We start from the raw sequence: 23,198 nt of genomic DNA, 5'->3' as shown, positions 1-23,198 counted from the left end.
ATCTTGTTTACACTGTTCATGTTCTATTTGGAAATGTGCTTCTATTTGCACTTGACTGGTTTCATCTGTATTACATATATTTTGTTTTTTATACTAACTGTTTGTTTCTTGAGGTGTTGGTGTTTAGTATTAGTGTTTTTTTTTCTATATTCATATGATGTACTACATTAGTAAGTGTTTTTGATGTGTTTAGAGCATCTATTGTTGTACTTTGTTGTATGTTTTTGTTTGTGGAAGTATTACTAACATCTAATGGTATCTTATGTACATTTGCATCTAATGGTTTATTTTATGCAAGTATATTTGTATTTGGTGTGTTACGCATAATTTTATATTGTGTTACATCATTTTCTAATGCTTTACTTTTTTTAGTTCTTTTAAGTGGTTTACAAATAATTGTGTTTGGATTATGTCTTTTTTTAATGTTTTTTTTTGGGTAGTAATTGTATGTGGTGTATTTAATAATGATGGTGATTCTTGTGCATGCTTTTTTGTATTAGTATTTGTATTATGCAACTGTGATGTTGATATTTGTTTAGCAAAACATTTTGCAGTGTTATCAAGTTTTGTGAATAAGCCAGTATTATGCATAAATAATTTAGGAGTTTTATGTGTCGTATTTTGTTTGTTTATGCGTTCAGCTCTGTTAAAGGACTTTTTTTGTATTGTATTTATATCAATTGGTGTTAATTCAAATGGAACATCTTCTGCATTATATAATTTTATGCAAGCTGCTAAATTGTTAATGTAGTTTATTAGGTCTTCGAACGTTTTTTTTTGTAGAACTATGCATGCTCCATTTTGATGGGGCATTCCATTGCTATCTCGACTATGTGAATCAAAAATGAAATACTTATTTTCATTTTTTATTATAGAGATAACATATATATCCATGCAAAGCAGAACTCCAGAATGTGTTAATGATATAGCTAATGTCGCTTGTATATCTGGATATAATGAATCAAAACGTTTAAATATGTTACCATAGTATGGTTGATAAAGCTTAATAGAATACACATTATCCATATGTTGTATATATTTAGGTAGATCATCAGGATGCATCAGATCTTCTTTGTTAATGGAGTGCATTTCTGTGTATAAAGCATCTCCAAGGTCCGTTATATAATGCAAATCATCAACATCCCATATATTAGCTGGTTTGTCATAATTGTAAAGAATAGCAAATGTACTATTTGGCAAACATTGTTTACCTCTAGAAGTCATTGCAAACTTTGCATGTCCTTGGTGGTAATTGGCTTGTATTATGTTATGCATTGATATTTATTTATACAGATGTGGTCTTAAAAGTATTACTGCTTATATTTGTTTTTCAATATGCTGAAGTGTATAGATATGGAGCTTTATCCGTATATTTATATTAGTGTTTTTATTGCAAGTATATGTATACTTTTATATCTGTTTACCTAATTAATATCAAATATAATTATATGATTTGATGGAGCTATAACATACTGGTATGTATAAACTATCTCTATGTAATTGACATTGATTGATTGTGTAACATAAATCTTACCTTGTCAATATGTTATTCTTTTCTTTTTTACGTATCTGTAAATAAAAAGAAGTATTATTAGATTTTGCTTGCATTTATAAATGTTTATTATATCATAGCGTAAGCTATTTTATAACCGCTTGCAAAGTATTTTTTAACACACTGTAGCATTTATCAGACAGTAGAAGTGTTTGTAAAAAAAAGTCTTTATATTATGATTAAATACCATATACTATAGCTTTGTAAAGTAATAATTTTGCTTACAAAACATAACAAGATATTCGCACAGATAGGCAATAAAGAGTGTTAGATTCTAATAAGATTGTTTAATATTGACTTTGTGAAGTGATCTGTTTAAGAACCGATTTTTGATGCAGAAATGTTGGATTATAGTTACAACTTCTAATGGGGTTTTTTGTGTTTGTGGTTGAAAGTAAAATTTGAGCATGCGAGTAGATTGCTTCAAGAATTTGAAGGATTGTGGCCAATGGAAGGAAGTATGGGTTTTAGCACATCATAATCACAGTGTATTTGTGTAGGCACAGTGCTATAGGGTTGTAAACAAATATGGGGATTGCAATCGCATTTATATACTGCTTACTACCCATGACGTAACATTAAAATACTGTTTAGCAAGTATCTAGCTATATCAGAATTTAAAAATGCTTAGAAACGCATATTTATAAAAAAATATTAAATTAATTGAGGGGTGGATATGATAGACAGTTATTTAGCTTGAAAATGATAGCTGTGGAATAGAGGGGTGGCAACTATATAGCGCTTGGCACCCCAAAGAGGCGTTAACAAATCTTTTTGCAGGAGTGGAATGCTGGTCCAGAAATGTAATAAGATTAGTGATTTAGTAGTATACGAAAATATGTAATGTGAGCGGTAAGCATGCAAGTTTGTTAGTTTGATTGGAAAGGATAGTAGGGATGCAGGTGAGAAAGTTTGAGAAAGGCAAAGTCCTACTAAGTTTTCACCTGTTACTTCATCATAAAGTGCTTTTATATAATGCTTACTACTCCTGACGTGATGCTGAAATGCTTTTTTGCAAGCATTTACTATTCCAGAACCAAAAATGCTTAGAGATGAATTAGTATAGAAAAATATGAAATTAATTTGAGGAGTAGACATGCGAGTCAGTTTTTTGGTTTGAAAAGAATAGCTGGCGAATACAGGAGTGGCAATGTATATAGTGCTTGGCATCTTGTTGAGGCATTAGAAAATCATTTTTCTAGGAGTAGCATGCTAGTGCAGAAATGTAATAAGATTAGTGGTGAAGTAGTATAGGAAAATATATAATGTGAGCGATGAGCATGCAAGTTTGTTAGATTTATTGGAAAGGATAGTAGGGATGCAGGTGAGAAAGTTTGAGAAAGGCAAAGTCTTACTAAGTTTTCACCTGTTACTTCATCATAAAGTGCTTTTTAGTGGGAATTGGGGCTTTTCTGTTTCTTTCTTTTTGCAGGTAAGAATCTGATAATCATAACAGACGTTTCGGCTATGAAATATGAGACATGCCTACTTGTGTAGGCACAGACTATGGACGTGTAAATAAATATAATAATTGGAATTGCATTTATATAATGCTTACTACCCCTGACGTGATGCTGAAATGCTTTTTTGCAAGCATTTACTATTCCAGAACCAAAAATGCTTAGAGATGAATTAGTATAGAAAAATATGAAATTAATTTGAGGAGTAGACATGCGAGTCAGTTTTTTGGTTTGAAAAGAATAGCTGGCGAATACAGGAGTGGCAATGTATATAGTGATTGGCTTTTTGTTGAGGCATTAGAAAATCTTTTTTCTAGGAGTAGCATGCTAGTGCAGAAATGTAATAAGATTAGTGGTGAAGTAGTATAGGAAAATATATAATGTGAGCGATGAGCATGCAAGTTTGTTAGATTTATTGGAAAGGATAGTAGGGAGACAGGTGAGAAAGTTTGAGAAAGGCAAAGCCTTATTAAGGTTTCCACCTGTTACTTTATCATGAAGTTCCCTCCAATAGGAATTGTGGCTTTCCTGTTTCTTTCTTCCTGCGAGTCAAATAAATAATTGTAACAGAAGTTGTGACTATGAAATACGATATGTCGCCTATTTGTGCAGGCACACACTATGGGTCTGTAAGCAAATATAATAATTGAATGTTGCGTTTCTATAGTGCTTACTACCTCTGACATAACGCTGAAATGCATTTTTTGCGAACATTATACTATTCCAGAATTACAAATGCATAGAGGTGAATTAGTATAGAAAAATACAAAATTAATTTGAGGGGCGAACATGCAAGGAAGTTATTTGTGTTCTAAAGGATAGCTGAGGAATAAAAGGGCAGCAATCTATATAGTGTTTGGTATTTTGATGAGATATTAAAAAATCGTTTTCAGGAGCAGCCTGCTAGTCCAGCAATTAAATTAGATTATTGGCAAAGTAGTATATGGAAATATGGAATTAATGCTAGCGGTGGTCATGCAAGTTTGTTAGTTTGATTGAAAGAATAGTAGGGAGGCAAGCGAGAAGGTATTAAAAAGACAAAGCCTTATTAAGTTTCCCAACTGATATTTGATCATGAAATGCCTTCCAATAAAAAAGAACTGTGGCTTTTCTGTTTCTGTGTCTCTGCGGGGCAGAATGTTATGATTATAATAGAAGTGTCAGCTAACAAATATGAGACGTTGCCCACCACTGTTAAATGGCAGTACATATTAAGCAGTGACTATGCAACAATGCTGCAAGATTTGTTGCTTCCTGTTTTTTTCTTGGCATGTGCTACAGTTCAACCTCAAAAGATACACCATGCTTATTTGATTAGTAGGATCTTTATATATTCAGTTAGGGCTATAAGTTGGTTGAAAAGAAGGAGGGGCATCTCTCACAGGGGAATGATCAAGCAATTTTAGGTTGTGGCTTAATAATACATAAACTTTAAATATGTGTGTAGCATAGTGTGGCACCTAATATATGTTTTGCTGTTTGTGTTATCTCATCCAGATATATGATGTAAGTAATATTATATGTATAACAAGGCAGGACTATTGGCTTTGTTAATGGCTGTTAGTCGCATAAAATAAATAAGCAGCAATTATGACTTGCTATATTTTATAATGAAAAAACTTTTTATTGAAAGCCCCAATGATACGACAATGATGTTGCTGTTCCTGAGTTTGAAAAAGAGAAGGAGCTAAAGAGACAAGACTAATGTGTTTTAATGATTCCCCTTATCTATAATGCTTGTGTGGCATGATGGCATGCTATAATTTGTTTACTACTAAGAAGAGCAGTGTAAGCACGTACACATTGATATGCTTGCAGTCACTACAAACTGGTAAAAAATGGACTGTGTATGCCAGCAAATAAAACTGAGCTAGATAGAAACCTATTTGGAGGTTCCTTATAACTACCAGTGCTCCGTCCCAATGAATCACTTAAAGCTTTGTATTTAGGTATATTTCCCTAAAGCCGATAGATCCTGTCTACAATAGTTTGGTAAAGTAACAATTTGTTGCTAAAAAATAACAAGCAATTTTGAAAGGATTGAAATTGTGGACATAGAGATGTGCCTGCCGATGCGCGTTTGATGTTATAAGCAGCATAATGAAAATGAGACAGCAGAGATTGTAAGGTTTGCAAAGAAGAGTTACAAATGGTTATGCGCTGCATGCTACTTGTTGCCTGACAGCCGGATTGCATTTACTGCATGTCCACTGCAGGAAAGACATTGAAATAGGAGTTTTGCAGGTAAGTATAGTAACGAGCAACATCATGCAGATATATTCAAAGCAGCAATTTGTACTAATACTCTAACACAAACGATAAAGCATGCTTAGAATTGTGGCTGATTCAACGTTGGACATAAGAACAGATGCTGAGTTCACATGGATGCTGTAATTTGCAAGTATTGTTTGAAGATATATTAAATTTTGCGTATAGTATGTACAGCTTTATAATACACTGCTGGCAAAAATGCCGATAATATTGCATAGCAAAATAGTTATAGTGTATAGCAAGCTAATATGCATGTTTGTGGGCAATGTAGCAACATTTTGTAAATATATCGGAATTATTTATTTTAACGAGCATGCTAACATTCCTGGTAAGTGATGGTTATAATGGTGGCTGATTCGATGTTTTGCATAAGAGCCGTTCCTGTGGCTATTATATAGTTTTCTAAAATGATATACACTGCATGCTTTTTTAACGCTTCTGTTGTTATGTTTTTTTGCTTTTAAGCAAAGGCTTTAAACACGTTTACACGTGTTTACACTATGTCTTCAAACATGCATCTATTTAGTGCGTTGCAGAAAGAGCATTATTGTAAAAGCAAAAATTTAAAACGCATCTTTATTTGTAGACTATTTTTGATAAACAACGAGCATTTATCTTAAAGCTATTCGCCACCGCTGAACGTATGCTAGAGAAAAAAAATATATCACGTGATAAGACCTCGCTGGCGTGCTCGTGCACATTGCTGCTGAGAGCGTTTTGCTGTCGACGCCATACACAGGCACAATGCGATCGTTAGCTGGATGCGCAGATGGAAACTTCGTATCGATGCTTTTTAAATGCTGCTAACTGTAAGTACTTTAATATATTATTATGTTGAAAGAGGCGAGCAGTTTTAGCATGACGGAACAGTTGTAGTAAGGATAAAATAAAGGAAGTTGATATTGTAGAAAGACAAAAGGTATGGCGCAGATAGGGCGTTGGTAATGCAGTGTTTATGTACTGCAATCAGAATAAGAAATAGATCACAGGGGGGTAGGGGCTATAGTTAGATACTAGTGTTGGTGGAAGAGTGCAAAGGGTAAGGACGAAATGCAAATGTAGTTTTGATAGAAATCTTGTGAAAGTAGTGTAGAATGCAGTTTAATAAAGGCGTGGTGAGGACAGTAGCAAATGAAATCGAAAGTAGCAGTGAGATAGACAATTGTATAGTAAGCAATGTAGGGAATGCCGGGCAGTACGTGTGCAGCATGTTCGAAATTGCAGCATGATAGAGAGTTCTAATTGTATGTGGTTTTCTTGCAATAGTATAAAACAAGGTGGACTAGTAAAACGGAGTGTAAGTATACGTAGTAGTAAAAGGAAGTTACATGCGGGCACCTAAATAGAGTTAATTAGCAACTAATATACGGCAGAAGATAGAGCGGCAAAAACATGTGGGAAAACCGAAAGGTGAAACAAAAGCAAAGAGCAAAAAAACATAGGGGAAAGTGGGAAAATGAAATGCATCCTGCTTATAATATCTACTAAATCTGAGGTACTCGGTTTGGAAAATGTTTTTGACTGTAACAGTAACAGATGCTTGTTAACGTAGCATAGACTACAGCATGCGCATAATACAACAGCGGGAGGCGTAATACAAAACTATTAAATATTTCTAAAGTCACAAGATGCAGGTTTTCGGGCATGAGTATTATACATTGGTCGTATAACAACATAGGCAAAACCATGTATCTACAAATTAAATGTTCTCAGTATATTTTACTATAAATAGCAAAACATATTGGTTGCAGGTGCATTATTGTTATTTTATTATCTTTAAAGCTAATAGTGTTGTATATATATTTGTGTAAAAATAGATGCTTTTAAATATAAAAGCAACCCTATCTAACATGTATTCTAAAAAGCATTATACATTGAAACGAAACGTTGGTGTAAGCAATAATATGTATATTGCAAACTAAGCTTTAGCATAGAACTGAATAAATATGTGCCTATCAATATGTTTTGCACAACAAGTACATAGCACGCCATCATTAAGCCAGGTAAGGATATCATATGCGCAAGCTAAAGCAAGTACGTTTAAACCACGCTTTTCAAACCGACAACTAATCACAAAACAAGCGCATAAGTAAATAACATGCTATAAATAAGCTAGTTAATCTGATTATGTGCGCATGATAAACGAAGAATGTCCAAGCAGTGTTTAGCAAGCTGGCAAATAATTAGAAATCAACCACAACAAGTAAATAACACACTACCAATAAGTTAGGTAAAGATATCGCGCACACAAGCTAAACAAAGTATATGTAAACAACGTTCATAAAGGCGGCAAATAAATACAGGCAAGTACATTGTGCTAAGTTTTAAAGTAATAGAAACCAATAGGTATTAACCTGAAAGTCTTTCCTAATATGTACTTTACATACAAGCAAACATTACCTGTGTGAGCGGCAAACATGAAGCGCAAAAATATATTTCCCTTAGAAAAGCAGTTTACCAATGAAATAATACGCAATCGCTAAAACGCTTTATAGGAACAGGAAAAGTGCAATTGCTCAAGCGACGTTAGTAACTGTAAAATTGGGCAATTGCTGAAGTTGTTTTTACTAAGAGCATAATTGCATTGGAATTGCAGTTTATACAAATGTTATTATGTACTCACCGGTATGTTGGTCGAAGTACTATTGCCAAGGATAATTTTCAAAGCAGCTAAAAATCCAAATGACAATATGGCACAGTAGGTTTTTCCCCCTATAATCAAAAAAAGGTGATTGTGAATATACAGGCGGGTGTAAATACATGGCAAGACTAATTTTTAAGTAGCATAATATATGGTAGCTGAACGGGCAAAGCGCATAAAACACATGCATTTGCAACGATATACGTGTAAAGCGAAAGGGCATAGGTATGTTCTGTATAATGTTATGGTATTTAAAATGTATGTTAAAAAGCATCTTAACAGAATGCTGAAAGACATACTATGCAAATAATAAGCGTTTTAAAACAGGGTGAATAATAATACAATGCTCCGTACAGTAGCCATATGTAAGTGACACTTATAGCAAATGTTGCGTAAGCATAACAAATTGTTCAGCAGTTTTATGTAAGTGGGTCCTCCTAAAAAAGGTTGCGTCTGCATGCCTGTTCACATGCGAGTAGCTTTACGGTACTTTTAACAAAGTAATATATGTACAATAGCGCAGCATTTTACTAAAGCAGCATAACATGTAAATAAATAATATCGTAAAAGTAACGTTAAGAGGAAAGTATATATTCCAATAGGGTCCACAGGTTGTTAGCAAAAAAGAATGATCAATTAGTAAGTATTATAAGAATGTACAATAATCAGGAAATTAGCAAGTATTATAAGAATGTACAATAATCAGGAACAGTAAAATAAATATATAATATAAAACTCCGCTAAAACTTACCGCAATAAATAGCAGTACTTAGTTGAATACTAGCTTGTGCAATGGTCACCACAGCTTCGGCGTTCTGAAGAATGTTTGGCGCATCACGTTTTAAATAGACCATTGAACGTACGATAGCCACGAGGAAGAGTCATAAAATGGGGAAAGACACAGTAAAGGAAATGCATGGCGATGGTGTGAAGATAGGCAGGTGCTACAAACAGCATATGGGCATTGTAAATGTGGAGAACGAGTTCCTGCATACGGTGTAACATCAAAAGCGCGTATTTCAGCTAAATGTGTCTGGTTAAGGAAAATTCACAAATAATGCAGGAACGATGAAAAACATGACGACTGTGAACACCAGCTAAAGTATATGTTTGTGTGCAGTACCACTAATATGGACGTACTCTTTTAAATTAAAACTTAGTTGTATTTTATAGAAAAGGTCAATATCATGTGTACAGTGTGTAAACGCCGCCAAATTCAATAAGCTGTAAAGGAGTATAGTAGTATCCCCTCTTTGGTACCACAAAGGATTAGGCAACAATATGAGATACGACCGCGAACATCAGACGAACTATATGTTTGTGTGCAGTACCACTAATATGGACGGACTCTTTTTAACAATAAAAACGTTGGTGAATTTTATAGAAAAGGCCAATACTATGTGCACAGTGTGTAAAGGCCGCCAAGTCCCAAAAAGCAGCAAAGGCGTATAGTAGTGTCCCCCTTTCGTACCAGGAAGGAGCAGGCAACAATATTAGATGTTAAAACAGAATACTATTGAGTATATTTTCAAGGTATGCTGGAAAATTATTATCGTTTTATCGGTAGAAAACTGCTCCTAAAGTGGCAATAATGGCCTAGAATATGGCGCAGATAATACCTATAGAAGTCCAAAGGTATGCAGGAATGATGAAAAACATGACGACTGTGAACACCAGCTAAACTACATGTTTGTGTGCAGTACCACTAATATGGACGTACTGTTTTGAATTAAAACTTAGTTGTATGTTATAGAATAGGCCAATAAAGGTGCACAGTTCGTAAACGCCGCCAAGTCCCAATAAGCAGTAAAGGTGTATAGTAGTGTTCTCCTTTTGCTACCACAAAGGAGCAGGCAACAATATGGTATACTTTCGCGAACACCAGTCGAACTATAAGTTTGTGTGCAGTACCACTAATATGGACAGGCTCTTCTCAACAAAAACGCTGGTGTATTTTATAGAAAAGGCCAATACTCTGTGCACAGTGTGTAAAGGCCGCCAAGGCCCAAAAAGCAGCAAAAGCGTATAGGAGTGTCCCCCATTTCGTCCCACGAAGGAGCAGGCAACAATATTACATATTAAGCAGAATACTATCGAGTATATTTTCAAGGTATTAATGGTGCTGAATATGGCGCAGAGAATCACCATAGAAGTTCATGTTTTCATGGGAACATGAGCTTGTATGCTGATTGTCTACAGCAACATCACGAATAAAATTAGATGCCCAATGAATGTTTATTAAGAGCAAAGCACATTGGACATCCAACGCATATCAGAAAAGCAGTTCCTATAAGACTGAAAGGGAAAAAAAAGCCAAAGTTAGCAATGAGATAAAAACAACGAATTTGTTATTTACCCCCCTTGCGCTTCCTAAGAAAAACATGGCGCCGGTTAGACGGCTGCCAAAGATCTTGCTAGGAGTTGGAGGCACACTAATTGTGGAGCAAAGCAGGAAGCAATTAACGTGGCGCGAAGAATCCCCTAAGCAGATGCTGTTGTGAGGCACTGGATGCTGGCGCGTATGTATGAGCGTTGACAGAGACTAAGCGCAACATCCTCCAGAACGCTCAACATAAAACAGAGGCAATAATAAAAATGTGCGGACACCAACTGACAACAATGGTAAAAGCACGAGAGAGCACCCCGCAATAGGCAATGTCCCCTTGTTTTATAAGCAAAGGATCTTATAACAATGTGCCTTGCTCCCACCATAAAGCACACTAACAATGAAACAACGGTGCAAAATACAGCGATATATATGTAATATATATGTAATGCAAAAAATGCTAAAATTAAGAATGTAGATCACAACTTTGGAAAAGCTTTCTAAATATAAATTTTCCGACGTTTATAATATGACGTAGAGAATCCCCATACAAGCCCAAGTTTTGGTCTGAACATGAGCTTGTATGGTGATTGCCTACGGCATATTATGATGCTTTCCTGCCGATAAAGCTGACATAATTATAACTGGAGACGTTTATAATATGCCCCTATATATATTAATATATAAACTAAATCTCTTTGCAGATATTATAACACGCTGTTGCTAAGTAGCTCTATCAGTAATAACTTTATTGAATTAACACAAAAGGGTTCAGTATAAGGGAAGACACATACAAAACGTTGTTTGCAGGAGCTTATTCTAAAAGCAAGGTACTTCAATACGTAACAGACCAAAAACAGGGAGGTTGCTTGCAGTACTGACGTTTATTAGTTTATAATAGAAGCGTAGTACCCAACAAATACTGTGCCAAGGCCGAAAATTAAACACAGCGGTTCCTGCAACAGTACACAGCCCTGTAATACTGCAATAGTGGTAAATCACAAATTGAAACATGACAAACAAAACTAGATAGCCACTAAATTCATATTTAAAAAGCAGACTATAAGATAGCCTTAACACATATCACAAAACTGGTTTCTGAAAGTGAGGAAATAAATATAGAAGAAATATGAGCCCAACTAAACACTCTTGAGGCTTATTCTCACTACACTTCTTAAGTAAAGAAACACACACGGCGCCACTGAGACGTTTGCGTAAGACCTTGCTATAGAATTGTAGGCAAATTAACTGTATAGCAAGCAGGAAGCCAATTAACGTGAGGCGATGCCAAGAACCAGCTAAACACATGCTATTGTTAAACAGTGGATGCTGGCGCGTCTTTATGAACGCATCCACCAGTTAACAACTACGTGAGGGTGAGACACCGCAAAGGCAACAGAAATAAGAAAAGGCTCTTATAACAAACGTGACGTGACGTGCACGAGAGAGCGCCCAGCAAAAAGCAATGTCGCCTTGCTTTATAGGTAAAAAGGCTCTTATAACAAACGCGACCTGAATTTTAAATGCAGACGTTTATAATATGCCCACGAAACGTGAATTTTAAATGCAGATCTTTATAATATGCCTAGCCCAATAGATACACTGCCAACCTCGTAAAGTAAACACAGCAGGTTTAAGCACGTTCACGAATAAACTATTGCCCACAGACTAATTAACACGCAACATGCAAACTAAACACTGTCGAGATTTATTTCCGCTGCACTTCTTAAGCAAAGAAACACACACGGCGCCAGTGAGACGTCTGCCAAAGATCTTGGTATAGAAATGTAGATACATTAACTGTATAGCAAAGCAGGAAGCCAATTAAAGCGACGCGATGCCAAGCACCAGCTAAACACATGCTATTGTCAAACACTGGATGCTGCACGTCTTTATGAGCGCATCCACCAGTTAACAACTCCGTGATACACCGCAAAGGCAACAGCCTTAACGCCTTGCTTTATAAGAAAAGGCTCTTATAACAAACGCGACCTGAATTTTAAATGCATACGTTTATAATATGCCCACGCGACGTGAATTTTAAATGCAGATGTTTATAATATGTCTATACAACGTGATTTTCAAATGCAGAAGTTTATAATATGCCTATACAACGTGATTTTTAAATGCAGACGTTTATAATATGCCTATACGACGTGATTTTTAAATGCAGACGTTATAATATGCCTACACGACATGATTTTTAAATGCAGACGTTTATAATATGCCTACACAACGTGATTTTTAAATGCAGGCATTTATAATATGCCTACACAACGTGATTTTTAAATACAGACGTTTATAATATGCCTACACGACGTGATTTTTAAATGCAGACGTTTATAATATGCCTATACGAGGTGATTTTTAAATGCAGACGTTTATAATATGCCTATACGACGTGATTTTTAAATGCAGACATTTATAATATGCCTACACGACGTGATTTTAATATGCCTACACGACGTGATTTTTAAATGCAGACATTTATAATATGCCTACACAACGTGATTTTTAAATGCAGACGTTTATAATATGCCTGTACGACGTGATTTTTAAATGCAGACGTTTATAATATACCTACACGACGTGATTTTTAAATGCAGACGTTTATAATATGCCTATACGACGTGATTTTTAAATGCAGACGTTTATAATATGCCTACACGACACGATTTTTAAATGCAGACGTTTATAATATGCCTGCACGACGTGATTTTTAAATGCAGACGTTTATAATATGCCTACACAACGTGATTTTTAAATGCAGACGTTTATAATATGCCTACACGACGTGATTTTTAAATACAGACGTTTATAATATGCCTATACGACGTGATTTTTAAATGCAGACGTTTATAATATGCCTACACGACATGAAAATTAACACGCGAAATGCAAGCAACGCATACACCAAGCAAGCGCGAGCAAGCGCGTACATCAACTGAAATCCACACCAAGCAAGCGCGTACACCAACTCAAATCCGCCGAGAGAGCAAGCGCGTACACCAACTCAAATCCGCCGAGACCATGCGCGTGCCCATCTCCTGTCCCACTTCCGAGGCAAGTCAGCAACAATAGATCTCGCTGGCGACAGAGCTTCGCGCTGCGTTCGCCAGGCGAGACCTAAAAAAACACAACAACAATATACTAGTCACAAAAGCATGGTAGGCGTAGGAAGTCATTGTAGTTTTCAGAAATGAAATCTAACAAGCATTGGCATAGCCAATAGGTCTCGCCTTTGGGACCTTATAAGTATTTAAATATGCAGCACAATATCCTTAGTGCAACATCAACTGTTGAAAGCTAAACACTTATAAGGTCCCAAAGGCGAGACCTTTTGGCTATGCCAATGCTTGTTCTGATGTTGGATGCACTGGGTATAAAGCATGTCATCTGCACATTCCTTTGCGGCATAAAAAAGGTAAATAAAGCAATGTGACTGACGCTCTTTATTTCTGTCAGCCTACTTTGTTGTGCCACTGTGCAGATTCCGTGATCACAAATCCTGCCCGTGCCTGTCAACGGGCGGCTGGGACATATGGAGTGCACGTAATGCCTTAATAAAATATTTCCCAAACCTACCTTCAGGTCGAGTTTGCGCTATATAAAATTAGTAAGAGCAATTTACATATGCATTAAGTAGATGTAACGGATAATTTCCGGTAAATACATTTATTTAAGGTATTCATTTGAAAAATGTAGTCTGCTTTTGTTTTGAACGTTGTGGCACCGGTACCAACAAAGCCCCGGAATAACTGTGTGATCGCTGGCAGGAGCGCTAAGTTAGGCCACACACATAGTGAAGGTAAGGGGCTAGCGGCACGGCACACTTCCTTCGTACACCCAGTGCAGGCAGGGCCATCAATACCGCACACTTTGCACAGTTGTGCTGAAAGGGCACAAATACATTTGTTTTTGCCTGCCTCCAATGGAAAGCTGGACATGGAAGAAGCCCGGCATTGTTAGCACCACTTCTTCTATGCGAGAAGGAGACACGGCCGTGCAGAGCTCATTCGAACATATTTTTTAAAACATGTACATGGGAATTATGCCCCGCTTTTTCTGATGTTGGCTGCGCTGGGCAGAAAGCCTGTCATCAGCACATGCCTTGGCGACATAAAGAAGGTAAATAAAGCCATCTGACTGACGCTCTTTATTTCTGTCAGCCTACTTTGTTGTGCCACTGTGCATATTTCGTGATCCCAAATCCTGCCCGTGCCTGTCAGCGGGTGGCTGGGACATATGGAGTGCACGCAATGCCTTAATGAAATATTTCCCAAACCTACCTTCAGGTCGTGTTTGCGCTATATAAAATTAGTAAGAGCAATTTCCATGTGCATTAAGTTGGTGTAACAGGTAATTTCCTGCCAAAACATTTATTTGTGGTATTCATTCAAAAAATGTAGTCTGCATTTGTTGGGAACGTTATGACACCGGTACAAACAAAGCCCCGGAATATCTGTGTGATCGCTGGCAGTTGCGCTAAGTTAGGCCACACACATAGGGAAGGAAAACAAATGATCACAAATCATGCCCATGCCAGTCAGCGGGAGGCTGGGACACGTGGCTGCAGGCGAGGGAAAGCCACTGACAGTTGATCCTGTGAATTGTTTCGGTCTTTCATCCACTTAAATATGTAAATGTAGGTGGCGCCAGTTTGTATTAAAGGAATGGCTCTGCAGGATATCGCGACCTGTGTTTAAGATAAGGTGTGCTGTTTGAGAGGTTGGAGGGGGGTGTTAGCAGTAAGAGTAATGCAAAATCGCTAAAGGAAGAGGCAGCTGAACATTTTTGTTTTATTTCACCGCCATTAAAGTTAACCAAGCGCGCACGCAAAGAACTGTGAAAGATGAAGACAATTTGGGTGTCATTAAAGAAAACAAACACGTGCGCAATTTTTTTTAAGGCAGTTCGAGTTTGTTTCACCACCATCTAAAGCGCATTGTTATCGTAAAGTGCTTTGTGAACGTTGTTGTCTGCCTACAAGTAATAAGCAAAGAACTGTGAAAGCTGAACACAGTTCTGGTATATTTCACCGGCATTTAATAAAAACAAGTGCGCACGCAAACAACTGTGAAAGATGAAGATAATTCGGGCGCCATTAAATAAAATAAAACAAACATGCGCATAAAACTATGTTAAAGCAGTAAGCAGTTCGGGTTTGTTTCACCACCGCGCAAAAAAATGTTAAAGCAGTAAGCAATTCGGGATGCAAAAAAATGTTAAAACGAAAGTAATAGCGATCGCGATCAAAGCGAAAGTGATCGCGATCGCTTGGACGGGAGCGCTGTGTGGCAAGCACGTGAGTGGTGCGCGCGCAGCTGTGATTGGCGGCTGCGCGCGTGCACGCTCACGTGCACTGAAGCTTTAGGCCACAGGCAGCACTTTAAAAATCCCAACTACAAAATGTCTCTCCGAGCCAGTGCATGCGCTGGCCTCAGCGAGATCTAAAAACGGTTTACAGTTCTTCCACGCCTTACTTTGACAGGGGAGGGGTGAATGAGTGGCAACGCATTACATCAGCAGGAGGTTACACCCACCCTCCCCTTCAGTGCTTAATCACAGCTTTGGAAGGAAGTGACATGCAGTGGTGGGGAGACGCTGGGCGAGGACCACTTTTTTTCTGAGCCCACCCCAGAGGGTGGAGTCAGGATTTGTTTCAGTGCTGGCTGATTTATAGCTCACACAGAGTAGTTGCAGTTTCAGTGGCTGGGCCGCCCTTTCTCCCATTCAGTCTGTGGTACATTCTTAAGTACACATGTCAGGGTCTGGCAGACACAAGGTACGTAGCATCCTTCAACAGAAGTTTCCGTCTTATTAACGTGGTCGATTCAACAGATCTTTCCTTGTTGTTGCTTTGGGTCATTGATAGCAGTCAGCCCGAGCAGAAGTTTACTGACAGAAGCTTATCCCTGCTTGTGCACAAACCCAGACGAACTTGATTCACATTTAAGGCGTGTGTATCGTACAGCGGGGTGGGGAGGCAAGTTAAGGAGGGAAATTGTACCTTTATTACTTAGCTTATTTCTTTATTGTATTATTGCTTTATGTCGGAGTGCCTGAAAGAGACTAGAATGTTCTCATTACAGGTTTGACCCGTGTGTCTCGTGCAGTTTGGGCTCCCGTGGTGTTTCCATGGCTACTACAAAAATACAGTGAAACCGCCTTATAAACAACAAGGAAACGACCCATGCCACATTTTCTATGTGAATCCTGTTTTACCCAGGGGTGTGGTGCTGAATGTTTATAAGCCAGCATGGCTTGCTTTTGCAGGTCACTGTCCTGTTTTGCCCTCCCGCCCCCTAATTCGCAGAGTGGGGCAGGGTGGCAGGAGACGATTGGTGGTAAAGATGGATGCGGGGTGGGGGACTACCAAGGAAACACATTGGTGACAGCCTATTTACAACGGTGTCAGGGGACATGCATACAGCTTCTTGGAGAGGCGATGCTTTCAGCAGCGAATAAACACCAAATAACTGCTTTTCAGTAACGTGACGTTTTCGCCACCCACTTGTTTACGATGTATGCTACAGACAGATCCAAATCTGGAAGGTATGTGAATGGATGCCTACTGTGCATTTTCTTAGCTTTTCTCCTATACCCATATGTAGGTGCTGCATGGTTACTGGAGATGTGCAACATAATGTTCCTATCAATTTGAATAGTCGCCGTCTTAACAAGCAATGCTCGCGGGAAGCCTCGCGCCAGCTCCTGGGGTCGAGCAGTGGCTGCGTGCGAGCACGCAGCCATGCACGCATAGGGACAAAAGAAATGCACGTGCACAAAGATGGCGTTGGGCTGTCCTCATGCGTGTGCATTTTTTTGTCCCTATGCGTGCATGTTTAGCTTTTGTGAATGGCGAGAGCAGCCATCTTTGTCCAACGCGTGCATTCAGCTTTGGCTGAATTGATTCCAAAAGGTGCTCTCCATGGCGAGGGCAACGCATGCGCTGCTTTTGCCAGGCGAGACCTAAAAATATCCAAACCAGTATATAAAGGAGGATAATTTTCAAAACATTCCAATTCACTTTTTCTAATAGGACACACTTCCGTGCCATCAGATGAAGACTGTAATCACTTGCCTTAGAAACCAAAGTTAAGAGGTGGGCTACGGATTGATGCAAGATAATATATTCATTATTTAATGCAACAAGAAACGATCTACAGTAATAACTTTGTTAGCTAAAACTGCATAACACACCCATGAATAATGGGTAGGTGAGGCTGAAGCATCGGATTGGAAGTAGATACTTAAATTAAAATAGTGATGTGCATTTAAAGTAGCGCTGTTCCTTTTACAACCGTCCACTGAGTAGGACATTGGCCATATTATCATTCACCTTAGCATCTATCAGATTGAAAGTGAAATCTCTGTTAAGAACCACAGCATTCACTGACAGAATTAATTACGCCTGTATTTAGTAACAGGCAAGAGTGTAAATTGCTTTTCACCTTCTTTAGACTTAATTGCATCCCTACCCATTTGCTATATGAATCTGATCGTACTTAAACATTTTAGTTGTAATGGAATCAAACTCCCTAGTCAAAGCCTCCACTCTATAGAATGTATTGGATAAAATACCCCTCCCAGTCGTTATAAGGATATTGCAAGTCACAGAGGAGTTCTCTTATAAGGCCATATAACTCCTAGTTAACTTTTAATATCATTTGTATCCTATGGCTGAGAGTATTTTATGTCCCCTAATAAATGCGCCTCCCACCCACTTTCCCATAAACTGCTTAAATTCTTGGTGTTTTTCTCTTTCATATGAAAGCAATAGTATATTTGCAGACACGAATAACAGTAGAATCTGTAATGTGAAGCTAAAAGGACCAAAAAGCAGTTAGTAGAAGTTAAAAAAAAATATTGCAGGCTATTGGTGATTTTTGTATTGCAATGTAAAGTACCTAAAAAAAAACATCAAGTAGGTAATATGAAAATATTAAATCAATCAACCAGTGATTTGTAAAGCGCACAACTCACCCGTGAGGGTCTCAAGGTGCTGGGGGTGGGTGTGGGCAGCTCCGTTAGGTCGTGAGGTCTTCCTGAATTGGTGCAGTGTCTGTCTCCGTCGGAGGTGAAGGCTAGCTGCAAGGTAGGAGAAGGATCTTCCACCTGCTCTGGTCCTGTGGATGCAAGGGATGTTGGTTAGCGAGAGTTCGGCTGAGCGGAGTCTTGGGGGCGTGGAAGGAGATTCTGTCGTTGAGGTATTGGAGTCCGGTGTTGTGGAGGGACTTGTAGGCGAGCATGAGCAGCTTGAAGGTTATTCTTCTTTCAACGGGGAGCCAGTGGAGGTCGCGGAGGTGTTGGGTGATGTGGTTGTACTAAGGGGTATTTAGGATTAGTCTGGCTGTGGCATTCTGGGCGATCTGGAGTTTGTTGAGGAATTTTTTGTTGATTCTGGCATAGAGGACGTTGTCGTAGTCTAGTCTACAGGTGATTAGTGCGTGAGCGACGGTTTTCCTGGATTTGGGGGGGGTGAGATCCACTTGAACGTCTTGCGTAGGATGCGAATTGTGTTGAAGCATGCGGAGGAGACGGCGTTGATTTGGTGATTCATGGTGAGTGATGAGTCCAGTATGATGCAGAGGTTGCGTGCATGGTCCATTGGGGTGGGTGGGTTTCCGAGGGCGAGGGGCCACCAGGTGTCGTCCTATGCAGAAGGGGTGGGGCTGAGGTTGAGGACTTCTGTTTTCTCCGAATTGAGTTTCAGACAACTGTTCTACATCAAGGTCGCAACAGCTTTCATCCCTTCTTGGACATTGTGCCTGGTGATGTCTTGTTCCTTGGTAAGGAAGAGCAAGAGCCGGATGTCATCGGTGTAGGAGCCGATGTTGAGCCCATGGTTTCTGAAGATGGTTGCGAGTGGGGCCATGTAGACGTTGAAGAAGGTGGGGCTGAGGGAGGATCCTTGGGGTACTCTGCATCTGATGTCTGTTGGTTCTAAGAGGAAGAACAGGAGTCTTATTCTCTGTGTTCTGCCCAAGAGGAATGATCATAGTCAGGCCAAAGCCTTTCCCTGGATGCCAGCGTCGTGGAGCCTTGTGGCTAGTGTGCATTGGGAGACGGTGTCGAAGGCTGCTGATAGGTCCAGGAGGAGGAGGGCTGCCGTAAGGCTTTGATCAAGGAGGGCGCTGATGTCATTGGTGGCGGCGAAGAGGGCGGTATCAGTGCTGTGGTTGATGCGGAATCCAGATTCGGAGGTGTCTAGGATGTTGTTGGTTTCTATTAAGTGTGATAGCTGGGTGTTGAGGGCCTCTTTCATGACTTTGGCTGCAAGTGGGAGCAGTGAGATGGGCCTGAAGTTCTTGAGATCCGTCGGGTCTGCGGAGGGTTTCTTTAGCGGGGGTTGACTTTGGTGCACTTCCAGTTGTCAGGGAATGTGGCTGTCTCGAGGGAGCAGTTGATGGTTTGACGTAGCTCGGGTGCAATGGCACTGGCGGACTTGTGGAAGATGTGCGGCGGGTAGGAGTCTGAAGGTGCTTCAGAGAGGATGGTCTTTATAGTGTGTTCTGTCGTGAGAAGGGTCTATTGGGTGGCGTTGCTGGGGTTAGGGGTAGGGGCAGTGCAGGGGTCTTGGTCGTCGAAATTGTCATTGAGCATCTTGATCTTGAGGTGGAAGAAGGAACTGAGTCTGTTGCAGAGGTCGAGAGAGAGAGAGGGACGTCTGTTGTTTCGCTGTTGGGTTTGGCAAATTCCTGTATGATGGCGAAGAGTTCCTTGGAGTTGTGGGCGTTGGAGAGGATTCTGTCTTGGAGGAAGTTCTTCTTTGTGGATTTGATGAGTTGGTGGTGTTCTGTGATGGCTGTTTTGTAGGCGGAGCGTGCTTCCGGGGTTTTGCTGTTTCTCCACGTCTTTTCCAGTCATAGGCAGGAGTGCTTGGATTCTCGGGGAGTCGTGGTGAATCAGTTGGTTTTCCTGCTGTGTCGCCTCGTGGTGTTCTGAGTGGAGGGGAAAGTGTTGGCGCAGTTGGCGATCCATTTGGTGGAAGTTGCTTGCCACTGTGTTGGCATCTGTCGTAGTTGGGGGTGGAGTGCAGGTGAGGGCTGCAGTAAGTTGTTCTTCGGATACTTTGTTCCAGATACTGAATGGGAGGCGGCACATGTGCTAGTGTGCAATGGTGTTTGTGAAGGAGAAATGGATACAGTGGTGTTCGGTCCACAGCAGTTCCATGGTGTGGCTGAAGAGACTATTGTTTCCTCTGGCGAAGATAGGGTCGAGTATGTGTCCTGCTGTGTGGGTGGGGGCGGAGACAAGTTGCTTCAGTCCCATGTTGGTGAGGTTCTCTAAGAGGGCAGTGGTGTTGGGGTCGCTGTGGTTGTCCAGGTGGAAGTTCAGGTCTCTGAGTAGTATGTAGTCTGTTGAGGTAAGGGCGTGGGGTGTGATGAGGTCAGCGATGATGTTGGTGAAAGGAGTGCAGGGTCCGGGTAGTCAGTATACGAGTTTTCCGCGGAGCGTCGTTCTGGGGTTGGGCTGGATCTGGAAGTGGATGTGTTCCATGGGGGGGCGAGGCGTCGTCCGAGTGGGTGGTTACCAATCGGAGGGAGCTTTTGTGTACGATGGCGAGGCCTCCTCCTGGGCGGGTGTGGCGGTCTTTTCTCTGGATATTGTATGAGTTGGGGATGGCGGTTGCGATGTCGCGTGCAGAGCTGGCGTTGGTCCAGGTCTCTGTGAGGAAGGCAACGTCAGGCGTGCGAGTGTTGAAGAGGTCTTAGATTTCCATGGCGTGTCTCTGCAGGGAGCGTACGTTGAGGAGGATGCAGCTCAGTGGTTTGTGTATGGTGGTGTCTGGTGGACTGGGGCGTGGTGCTGGGGTCTGGAGGTGGGTGAAGGTGCGGTGGCAGTGTCTGCAGGAGATCAGGCCTTTGGTGTAGTTCGGCGTCTGGAGCTGGCAATTGTTGTTGCGTCCAAGGTTGAGTGCTGGGGTCGTAGCGGCTGGGGCTTCAGGGGACCAAGGTATCTGGCACTGGTCACAGACTTGCTTGCTTTGGCGCGACTGTGGCACGGCTGCAATTAAGTAGGTGTCGGGGGAGAACGATCAGATGGGGGCCAGCAGGGGGAAAAGGGAAGAGGCAGAAGAGGAAAATGCAAAAAGAAAAAGGCAATGAAAAAGAAGCAGACAAGTGAAATAACAGGAAAAACACAAAAAGGCACACACAAGAGGCAGAAAGGTGAAAGGCAGACAGCGAGATGCAAGGACAACAGGACAGAGCGGAATTGCTGCACGGGGAAGAGCAGTGACACTGACCAAGGAGGTTGGAGGGCTTGCTCCCTTTGATTCTTGTGTAACTATCTGAATAAAGCAAACATTTATTGTTAAAGTGTTCGTAAAGTAAAAAACCCAGAACTAATGGTGTTACTCTAGTTTTAGTTTAGTAATGGATTGCCCCCTGCCAAGAATAAAGGTAAACGCATTTATTTGGCCTCTGCAATAAATGTGTTTCTGTTCTTTCCACATAACTAGTGTGGTTATTTCCTAGCACTGATGAATTATGAATCTCTGCTGTTTTTCTCATATTGGTTTCTTTCTCTTCCTATTGCAGGAATTGGTTTTAAATACGTGGCCCTTGGAGACCTGGTAATCCTTATTACTTTTGGGCCCTTGGCAGTTATGTTTGCGCACGCAGTACAGGTGGGATATCTGTCTGTTGCACCCCTGTTGTATGCAGTCCTGCTAGCCCTCAACACGGAGGCCATCTTGCACAGCAATAACACCCGGGACCTGGAGTCTGATAGGCAGGCTGGCATCGTGTCACTTGCCATTCTTATTGGACCTACGTTCTCCTATATCCTGTACAACACATTGCTTTTCGTGCCATACCTCATCTTCTGTGTACTGGCCACCCGCTATACGGTCAGCATGGTACTGCCTCTGCTCACTATTCCAGTTGCCTTTTCTCTGGAGAGACAGTTCCGAAGTCGGTCGTTCAGTAAAATCTCCCAAAAAACTGCCAGATTAAACCTCTTTCTGGGACTCTTTTATGTGTTTGCCATTTTCTTGGCACCAGCTGGCAGCTTGCCCAGGATCTCACGCTGAAAGTGTTAAAAGGGATTCGACTCCTCTTCAAATGTTGGATTCTGTAGAAGAATTCCTGGAGCACCTCGTTTACCTTCAGTGAATGGTAATACTCGAAATGAGCTGATGTCTCGAGAATAGTTCAGGCATATAGAGCCCAGAAAGAGGGCTACCTCGAACCTTGTAAAGCAGCCCTTCGCCTATTGTAAATCTGCACAGTCGACTGAAGATAGCGCCCCCTTGATTACCGGGGTGGCCTAGAAGTTAAGGGCAGTCAGTCAGTGGAAGCAACATTATAGTCACCACCGTGCCTCTACAACAGGCCTTTTTAGGTCTCGCCTGGCGAATGCAGCGCATGCGTTGCTTTCGCCTTGGCGAGACTCTATTGTTGTCGGTTTCGTTCGGAAGGGAGACACACCATATGCGCGCACGGACAGTCGATGTGCACGCGCATGGCGTCTCCTCTCTGGCTTCATTCAATGCCGCTCTCACGTGCGCACATCTCCTGTCCCTCCCTGTCTCCTGTCCGCTGTGCCTGCGCGGATAGGAGATGTGCATGCGGAGACAGCTTGTTGTAAAGTCTTGCCAAAATGCACTATTATAGACCCTAAGCTTACTGTGGACTCTTGTACCGAGGAAGGTTTGTGAAACCACATCAGATTGGAAAATGTGGATGGATCGGAGCAGCAGAAAGTAGTCCACAGAATCTGAAGAGTTTGTGCCATTCTTAGCCAGGTTATGCAAACATGAATTTTTAGTGTTGTGCTGATAATCAGTCGCCTTCCTAAGCACAAGGCTTCTTTATTCCTTTGCAATGTTACGCGATTTTGTGGGGTTTTTTTTATACTGCAAATGTGTTGTAGGGTATCTGCTGCTAGGTATGAATGGAAGTTGCCTGCTGATAAGCAAGGAGCATTCACTTTCAGAAG

General features: G+C 40.6%; 2 protein-coding genes across 2 annotated transcripts in view; one reads left to right on the top strand and one right to left on the bottom strand.

Moving 5' to 3' along the window:
* Positions 1–8,778, bottom strand: part of LOC146869840 (uncharacterized) — a 94,557-nt gene extending 85,779 nt beyond the window's left edge. Inside the window, exons 1-2 of the mRNA XM_085599677.1 lie at positions 8,676–8,778; positions 7,907–7,995 (exon numbers count right to left, since the gene is read on the bottom strand). Of these exons, the coding sequence (XP_085455803.1) occupies positions 7,907–7,995; positions 8,676–8,778 (192 nt within the window). The remainder of the gene's footprint in view (positions 1–7,906; positions 7,996–8,675) is intronic.
* Positions 1–22,566, top strand: part of LOC146869839 (ubiA prenyltransferase domain-containing protein 1-like) — a 126,551-nt gene extending 103,985 nt beyond the window's left edge. The window contains exon 4 of the mRNA XM_085640651.1: positions 21,797–22,566. Within this exon, the coding sequence (XP_085496777.1) occupies positions 21,797–22,290 (494 nt within the window). The 3' untranslated portion in view covers positions 22,291–22,566. The remainder of the gene's footprint in view (positions 1–21,796) is intronic.
* The last annotated feature ends 632 nt before the right edge of the window (positions 22,567–23,198 follow it).

Source organism: Triturus cristatus, chromosome 1_1 (assembly GCF_964204655.1).
Source record: "Triturus cristatus chromosome 1_1, aTriCri1.1, whole genome shotgun sequence".
Taxonomy (NCBI): Eukaryota; Metazoa; Chordata; class Amphibia; order Caudata; family Salamandridae; genus Triturus; species Triturus cristatus.
Note: the sequence above shows the minus strand (reverse complement) of the source record. Positions and strands in the feature narration are given on the sequence as shown.